General features: G+C 35.8%; 1 protein-coding gene across 1 annotated transcript in view; it reads left to right on the plus strand.

The window, feature by feature from the left end:
- The window catches only part of LOC107700442 (tight junction protein ZO-1), a 119,222-nt gene extending 111,269 nt beyond the window's left edge, over nt 1-7,953 (plus strand). The window contains 5 exon segments of the mRNA XM_074187057.1: nt 802-881; nt 1,502-1,937; nt 2,246-2,475; nt 2,759-2,902; nt 6,109-7,953. Of these exon segments, the coding sequence (XP_074043158.1) occupies nt 802-881; nt 1,502-1,937; nt 2,246-2,475; nt 2,759-2,902; nt 6,109-6,203 (985 nt within the window). The 3' untranslated portion in view covers nt 6,204-7,953.
- Nucleotides 7,954-9,750: the final 1,797 nt, after the last annotated feature.

The following is a 9,750-nucleotide window of genomic DNA, read 5'->3' on the forward strand; positions in this document are numbered from 1 at the left end:
AGCGAATCGATGCGTTTTTGTAAGAAAAATATCCATATTCAAAATATAATATTCACTTTAATCTAGCTTGCGCTCACTGTTGTACACGGAAGCAGTTCCGGTACAAGCGTTGCGCCGCTCAGAAGTGACGCATGCAGAAGTGCAGGAGAGAGATCAAAACAAAACAACGGTCACTTATTAGAAGTACAAAACAAGGATTTGTAAAGAAGAATGTCAGAGGATTTCGATATAAGCCAAGAGGAGACTGGTTTTCCTTTGCTAAAGTAAGGAAACTTTGCTTCCTTTGCTCCTGTTAACAAACGTTGGTTTTCACGAGACTCACTGGCGCATGCGCAGCACTGACTTCATATGTCATCCGCCCGGAACTGCTTCCGTGTACAACTGTTTTCTTACAAAAACGCATCGATTCGCTACAGGAGGCCTTTGTTCACCCCCCGGAGCCGTATGAGACATTTCTTTTTATGGATGGGCGCTTTTTATTTCACTTCTTTCGGACTGATGCATGCAACACCCGCTGAGTGGCATTAAACAGCTTGAAAGATTGAAGACAATTTTTAATACAACTCCGACTGGATTCGTCTGAAAGAAGAAAGTCATATACACCTAGGATGACTTGAGGGCAAGTAATTTACGGGGTAATTTTCATTTTTGGGTGAACTAACCCTTTAATACAACTCTGCTTTATGTTTTTATTTTAGCAGGTTTTTTTTTACGATATATGTTTTTGATATATCAATTTGATACAATATATGGCTTTAAGTTTGAATCATTGTTCTTTGTTTGACTGTTTGTGTGCTACAGGGCAGAGTCAGTGGAGAAGATCAACCCTGTTGCTCCAGCTAATCCAGCTGTCCCACCCCCGACCCTGCCCAAACCCGCAGGCAAGTGATTAATGGAAGATTGTATATGCCCCTGCCTACAACAAAGCATTATACGTAATATACATACTCCTAAACAAAACAAAAATTTATAATTTTATATAATTTAGAGTATTATATTTTACACTACTGTTGAAAAGTTTGGGGTCAGTAAAAAAAAAAAAAAAGAACTGAACACTTGTATTCAGAAAGGGTGCATTAAATTAATCAAATGTGACAGTAAACAGTAATATTTATAATGTTACAAATTATTTCTGTTTCAAATAAATGCTGTTTTGAATGTTCTATTCATCCACAAACATATGAAGAACTGTTCTCAACATTGATAATTATAAGAAATGTCTCTTGAGCACCAAATCAACATATTAGAAGCATTCCTGAAGGAGACCGAAGACTGGAGTAATGGAATAAATTACAGAGAATAACAATGAGAGATACTAGAAAGGAGTTATTTCTAAATTAAATATAGACTAAATTTGAAGGTCACTCTCATCAAAAGATGAAACATTGACTAAAACAATACTCTTTAAAAAATGAACTCTAAGGAGCTTATTTTATATCTGTAAAGAGACTTCCATATTTATACATACAGTATGTTTATTCACATACTCTCTCACACACAGTGACCCCACCTCTTGTCTCTCATGGATCTCCCAAAGTGAAGCCTCCCAATCATAAAGACACAGTCCAGAGCACTTACCTGCCTCAGAAAAGCTTCCCAGAGAAATCTCCTGTTAATGGCACCAGTGAACCTCCAAAGACCAACAGCACTGCCACGTCCAGCTACAACCGTTTTGTGCCCAAGCCGTACATAACCTCTGCAAGACCATTCGAGCACAAGTTTGACAGCCCCAAGTTCAACCACAATCTCCTGCCTAATGACTCTCAAAATAAGACAGATAATGTGAAAGCTCCCATCAGTACCACAACCAAACCACAGAGCTCACCCCAGCCGACAGACCACGACAGCGGCCTGGACACCTTCGCCCGCACCATGGACCAGAAACCCAAATACCAGCAGAACAACATTACCGCTGTACCCAAGGCAATACCTGTCAGGTATATTAAAATCTAGCTCCTTAATTGTCAAGCTTACATGTTTCCGGTTTTTTTGGTAAGTAGACATTTTATCCATGTTGTAGTTTTTTTTTAGTTTAAAAAAAAACCAAATATTGAATATTAAGTACATTTAGGACAGTAGCCAACAAAACAAAGCATTATCACAATCAGTAGAACTAGATATTTGTCTACTGATATTACTTTCCTGCTATAGCTAGATTTTTTATTTTTATTTTTTGGTTTGTTTTTTTGTTTAATTAAAGATCAGACTAAAAATAAGGTTAACCTTTTTTTCTTTCTCTTTCCAGCCCGAGTGCTTTGGAGGATGATGATGATGATGATGATGATGATGACAGCCACACGGTGGTGGCGACGGCACGGGGCATCTTCAACAGTAACGGTGGGGTCCTGAGCTCCATTGAGACGGGAGTGAGCATCATTATCCCTCAGGGAGCCATTCCTGACAGTGTGGAGCAAGAGATCTACTTCAAAGTGTGTCGGGATAACAGCATCCTGCCACCTCTAGACAAAGAGAAAGGTCAGTCACGTATCTTTTATAAGTTGAGGGTCAGAAGATTCTGACTTTTGTCTTTCTCCTCTGGTCTGTGAAAAAGCCTGGTAATACAGTTTGATACTGATTCTTTTTTTTTTTAAGTTTGTTACAGACCTCCTTTTTTTTTTTTCAATTAACCCATACTCAAAATGCAAGTGAGATTATCAGTACTAAATCTATAGCTTGCTGGGATGTTTTTGTGTTTGTTATATATAGTTATGTATTTGTCTGTAGAGTAAATGCTAAAGGAAAGAGTTTTTATTTCCAGGTGAAACTCTGCTGAGTCCTCTGGTGATGTGTGGTCCTCACGGCCTGAAGTTCCTGAAGCCAGTGGAGCTCCGCCTACCTCACTGTGCGTCTATGACCCCTGATGGTTGGTCTTTTGCTCTAAAATCCTCCGACTCCTCGTCGGGTACGCTGTCCTCTCTCTGTCCTTTTTGGGGTCGTTTGGGATGGCTTTGTGACATCTTGTTTGGTTGTGGGCCTTTTTTCATTATGCATTTTCTTATTCACAACTCCATATCTTACGCTCATATATCATATATACCATGCTAGTCTTTTGTTTACTTCTGTTTTGTTTTGTTTTTTTACTCATATAGCATATCTCACTGACTCACTCACTCACTCCAGTCTGCTCATTTATTTATGTGGTTTATTTAAGGTATATTTAAACCAAGTGTCAATTTTAGCTTGACAATCAAATAAATTTGCCTTTGTGACAATTCATTCTAAAGCACAATTAAACTATTCTACTACCATTTAACCATTTATCAGCGTGGTCGGTAAGATGTTTTTCTGAAAGAAATTCTTATATTGAGTTGAGCAAAAGTGACAGTAAAGACATTTATATTACAAAAGAGTTCTATTTCATATAAATGCTGTTCTTTCGAACTTTCTATTTGTCAACTATCTATTTCTGAAGGATCATGTGACACTGAAGACTGGAGTAATGGCTGCCGAAAATACAGCTTTGCCATCACAGGAATAAATTACAAATAAATGACAAATTCCGCATTGTGCTCGGTTTGAGTAGTTATAAAGCTATTTTCACTGAGCAGATTTGTTTATAGGCCTTTGTGTTCTCTCGATCAGGACACTAAATCGCTCAATTTCTCCCTCGAGATTAGTTGAATAATCACAGATCTGCAGATGAACATTACTAAAAAAATAGGCTTTCCATCTTCACTTGGGTCTCATGATTTCATGAATTGGCCAATGGGAATTCACATCTATTAATCATAATTCACTCACATTTTTTGTGCTTTAAACTGATTCTCACACAGCCAACCAAATGTCTGAATATGCAGAGATGCTGGAATTGCCTTTGTCCCCGCTAATGGAGAACAGCAAATGTTTTTCCCTGGGTCTTCATCTCTCTCTCTCTCTCGTTTCACTTACTCGTCTCTATATAACTCTTATTGGTAAACCTGGCACTGCCCTGGAGTAGCCTCCTAATGAACCTCTCATTCTGATTGTGTAGGGGAGAGATCAGAGACTCCTGCCTCATCCAAAACCATTACAGGCCTTTGCCTCTAATCTGCATATTTTAAAACCAGGCAAATTTCCCTGCACTCTCATGGAAAGAGAGCGTTTACCTAACTGATTTAACAAAGATGTTGTTCTGATGGAGCTCACAGTGGAGTACAAAAGGGCTCTGAAATCCTCAGGTCCTTATAGATTTAGAAGTATGTGGTTAACTGTAGTGTAACCATTATTTGAATTCTTACGAATAAAGTGTGTCATTTCTGTACCACAGAACCACCAAACAGAACTAAAATCTGTTTGTGTTTGATGATGGACCTTTTTTTTCACTTCTGTTTAGTGCTGCTAGTGGTGCCGAAATTACACACTTCACCTTGATGAATGGAAAAACAACTTTGTTCTTATGCATCACAGCACCTTAGGCTATGAGCTTATTGGTTCTTGCTCTGGCTCTGTTGATTATCTCTGTCAGAACAAATAACGCATGCTGAGAGCCTGTCTTATCTCTAAGCGTCCCGCTATGCTCCTCTCTTTTCCTCATGCAAAACAAGGGCTAAATAATAGCACAATATTATACTGTTACAGCTGTGGAAGTATGCTATAAAATAATGAAAGTGAGGAAACTTTTTTTTTTTTTTTTTTTGGTTTTTGTTAATGAAGGTCATGTTTCTCCAAATGTGTGTTGTTTTATGTTCGATTTTTGGTATCGTTTTGTTGGCTTTAGAGCAGTGGATCTGACTAGAAAGCAAGCATGTATGCGGCTTTTTCACCATTTAATTCATAAATTTTGCTGTCATTGATCCTTGTACGGAACATATAATACACTACTGTTCAAACGTTTGGGGTCACTAAGATGTTTAAATGTTTTTGAAAGAAGTTTCTTATGCTCAACAAGGCTGCATTTATTTGATCAAAAGTAAAATACAGTAAAAACAATATTATTGTAAAATAACTGTTTTCTATTTTAATATAGTTTAAAATGTCCTCAATATCACATGATCATTCAGAAATCATTTTAATATGCTGATTTGGTGTTTAATAAACATTTATTATTATGGTTTATGGTTACACTTTACAATAAGGTTCCATTAGATAATGTTAGTTAATAAATTAACTAACATGAATAAACAATGAACAATACATTTATTACAGTATTTATTCATCTTTGTTAATGTTAATGAAAATACAGTTGTTCATTGTTAGTTCATGTTAATTCACAGTGCATTAACTAATGTAAACGAGCCCAACTTGTGATTTTAATAATGCATTTGTAAATGTTGAAATTAACATTTAACTAAGATTAATTCATGCTATAGAAGTATTGTTCATGCTTTGTTCTTGTTAACTAAAGTAGTTAACTAATTTTAACTAATGAACCTTATTGTAAAGTGTTGCCATTATTATTATCAATGATGAAATCAGTTGTACTGTGTAATATTTTTTGTGGATTCAAAGAATGCTATTTTTGAACTTTCTATTCAAGTATATATATATTGGGAATTACAATGTGTGACAGATGAAAGGCAAAGAGGGGTTTGTTTATTTATTTATAACAATACGCAAATGAAAACTATTGTTTAAACATTTTTTTTAAAGATTTCCTTTGTTTGTTTATTTATTTATTTATATTTAATTAATTGATGTATTTATTTGTATTGTTAAATTCTGTTTATAACAACACACAAATGCCAGAAATATTTTTTTAAATAAATGTTCTGTTTAAAATGTGTTGTTTAAAAAGATTGTGTAATTTGTTTATTATTTTTTATTATTTACATTAAATAATTGACAAATTCTTTTTGTAACACAAAAATTGTTAAATGTTTTGTTTGTATATATATTTTGTGTAATTTCTCAAATTCTTTTTTATACTTATTCAATATTTGGAAATGTAATTTCCACCCTCCTATATATATATATATATATATATATAATGTATTTATTTATAAAATTTTATATAACTTTTTTTTAACAACTCTTCAGTCACTTTTGATCAATTTAATGCATTCTTGCTGAATAAACGTATTCCTTTCTTTCTTAAAAAAACTAATTCCAAACGTTTTTACGTGGCGGGTCATCTCCATTCTCTCCATTCGACCATCATATTCATCTGCATTTTCTCTGTTGTTTATCCAGGTGATCCTAAGAGTTGGCAGAACAACTCTCTCCCTGGGGATCCCAATTACCTGGTTGGAGCCAACTGTGTGTCTGTGCTTATTGACCATTTCTGAGGAGAGCAACAGCAGGTCCCGTTACTGAATGTGGAACCAGATTAACGGAGAGAGGACCTTTCCCCTTATGAACACAAACACACACACATACACAAGATGAAGGCGCTACGCAACACTAAATGAAGGGTCTCCTGGCTGTACTCTGGCTTTGTTTACGGTAACCTCTGAGACTGGAGGGAGGGTTACATTCTATGAAGTGCTGTTTTAATCTCCTCATCGTCCTCTTGGTTTTTACTTCTTTCTCCTCTTCTTTTTTTAAGTGCTTTTAAAGGCTTTCGACGATAACAAAAACAGACATTAACCATTGATGGACTGCATGCTCTGTGCCACTGACCAACTAATACTCACACTGTAAGCCAACTGTATTATTTTGCGAAACATTAAGTTGTGTTGTCTATTTTTTAAAGGATTTATTAGGTTCTTCCATTCAGTCTAGGCCTTGTAACGTATAGACTATATTAATCTGCAAATGTATTTTCACTTCATATAGTATGCACACTATAATGTTATGATTCTAATGTTTAGTGCAAGAATATCGAATTCCAGGTCTAGCTAGGCTTTTCGGTCGAGCAGCTGTGTACATCTGACACATTTCCTGACTTTTATCACGTCAAGGTGCAGGATCAGTGCTAGTTACGAGCGTAAGGAAAGTGTCAGAGAGAATCTCGGCATCTTAAGAATAAAACAGTATGAAGTTTTCTAGCCAAGGACGTGTCAACCTAAAGCTCACCTTTTTTTAAATAGCTCCTTTGTAGACACCATTAGCCTCCTCACAGACCTATGAACTTGAGCACTGGAACATTCCTTCTGTGTCGAGATCTATGCACGTGCTTTGACTCAGGTGTGAAGACCGCTGCTCTCTCTTTTCCCCTCTATCTGTCCCAGATTCTTCCTCACTCCCTCTCTCTCTCTCTCTCTCTCTCTCTCACTCACTCCATTTAAAGCAGTGATGCCTTATCTGAAATGACACTTTTTTCAATAGCAAAAACCTTTTTGGTTTCTTTTTGCTAAGTTGTTCTAATGATAAATTATGAAGAAACTAAAGTTGTCTTTCTGCCATTTTTGTCAACCCGCTGTACAAATAAACCTAGGTGTTGCACACAAGAACAGCGTAAAGGCTAAGAACAGGTTTTCTCTTTTTATCTGCTATGCACATGACCTTTGAAGAGAAACACAAATAAAAAAATGGAAGGAGATCGTTTGGCTGTACATAAAGCAAGCATATTGCCTTCATTATTGGTTTGTAAATTACTTTTTTTGTATGTCTTTATTTTGTATAAAACTTGAGGGGGGAAACGTTTATAAAAGAGGATGAATGAAATGGAAACGGTTGTCTTTGTATTCTGGATCTTCCCCTGAGCCTCGGAACGTGTACTTAGTAATAATATCACCTTTTCTACAGATACACACTAAATATAAGCGTTTTTAATGATAACCATCTTTTTATTCTTTATTTACAAAGGAAAGTGCTTGATGTAAACTATTCTCAAAACCTGTTTCTTCTAAACGGTGTGCTCGAAATGTCTCACGCATTTATTTGTGATACTGAATGCTATATTGTGTGTCCTGAAATGTATTTTTGTACTAATAGACGATTTATTATGGCACACCAGAATACTTTTTTTTTTTCTTTAGACAATATAACACAGCTTTGACTGGTCATTAGCTATTCACATGTGGCAGAGTTTGTTCCCTTTTCAACACAATTTCCAGTATGCCACTATTAAAAAATAAAATAATTTTTAAAATACACTGTTGTAATTTTATTGTGGATTTTCGTAGTTGTAGCTGCAATACAAAAAGCATTTTGCATAGAGATTACAATGTCCCGTTGTATATATAGTAAGTAGCAAGGGGACTTCGAAAATGTGTCTCATTGCGACCGCACACTGCAGTATAATGTGTAGTGCCACTTGATGGCCTGCAGATGGCGCAAATGCTTCACTGTGCAGATTCATTTACAATGTTTATTGCGTTTGGCGATTATAAAACGGATTTAATACTGTAGCTTTAATCGATTGGTTAAACCAGGCCCAGCCAAGTGGTCCCATCTACTCTTTGAATGCCCAATGAAACTGCATGCTTTGTTTAAAGAAATAATAAAAAGGTAGTGAGACATGCATTTTATTACAGTCAGAATTGCTTAACACTTTAGAAAGTTTTTTTTTTTGTTTGTTTGTTATTTTACTATGAGGCAATTGTTGGGAAAAGGGAATGATAAATGTATAGTTCCTCAAACTTTTTTTTTTCATGTATCATACTTGGAAATCTACAGTTTTCCTCTGTGGCTGCTGTCATGTTTACTTATGTAATGATTTGTGTGAGACAGAGCTATCTTAACAATATATTAACTATAGATCTTGCAAATGTTACATGACCCAAATATGGTAATGGTTGTATCTGTGTATATTATGGCATGTTTAACATACTTTCTTTTAAGGAGCTTTGACATTGACATCTTTCAAAAACGCAAACTGGAATTGAACAGGTCTGGTCATTTGACTATTTTCTCCAACCATGTAAACAAATGATTAATTTAAATCAGTACAGTCTGCATTTTAATGTATTAGGCAGCTTGTGTAGAATACATTATTTTTTATGAAAACTCAAAAGTACGTTGTGGTCATAAATGTTGCCAATGATATTATATAGATTCAATTCAATAGATTTTATTCGGTCAACTTTTCTCCTCCTCAAATGTGATTGGCCGATCAGTGTTTCAAGCGCACTAACAGCATCGGGCGTCATGCCTTGTCCAAATACACACACTTGTGGTCTTTGCACTTGACCACTTGACTACTTATATGATGTACTTCCTGTATTTGGCCCAAGTGTTCAAGTGAGCATGAAGACCACAAGTGTGTACAACTTTTCATTACCTGATGGGACACACTTATAGTGTTGTAAAAACGCAAAGTGTTTACAGAGTTGTATTATTATTTTCAAAACTTTGCATTTTAAAATCAACTTCTAAATGTCTGTTCAGTAGTCCCTATAGATAACACAATTAAATTAAGTGATAAAAAGCAGTTGCAAATGTTGTACAAAATTAAATATACTAATCTTTGTAGCAATAAAATGTGTAGCACTTTGTTTTACTACCAAATTATATGTAATATCTTATTATTAATAATATTTAACTTACATTGGAAAGGTTTCCGTGACCTCTCGCGCGATCTTGGCAAAAAGTCGCACGATTTATTTCCAGAACATGATGCATGATGGGATACACTAACCCTTGAATACCGCTCCGGAGCAGTCTGTCAGTCTTATAAAGGAGGTGAATGGGAATAATGGCTAAAACAAACAAAACCAAATTAAACCCTGCCGCTCGTGGCGATACGTTGATGTGTAAAGACAAAACGATCGGTCTGTGCAAGAAACTGAACAGCATTTATATAGTTTTTTACCTCTGATTCACGCAATGTGCGAACTGTTCGAACTGTCCTGAGCGGGTCCTCCTGAGCGCGTTCTCAACAGCAGGCGCGCGAGGCGTCGTCTTCTTCTTCTTGCTTTACGGCGGATCACAGACTTATAAGTGCATTAC

The sequence above is a fragment of the Sinocyclocheilus anshuiensis genome, unplaced genomic scaffold, assembly GCF_001515605.1.
Source record: "Sinocyclocheilus anshuiensis isolate Anshui unplaced genomic scaffold, SAMN03320099.WGS_v1.1 scaffold154, whole genome shotgun sequence".
NCBI classification, from domain to species: Eukaryota; Metazoa; Chordata; class Actinopteri; order Cypriniformes; family Cyprinidae; genus Sinocyclocheilus; species Sinocyclocheilus anshuiensis.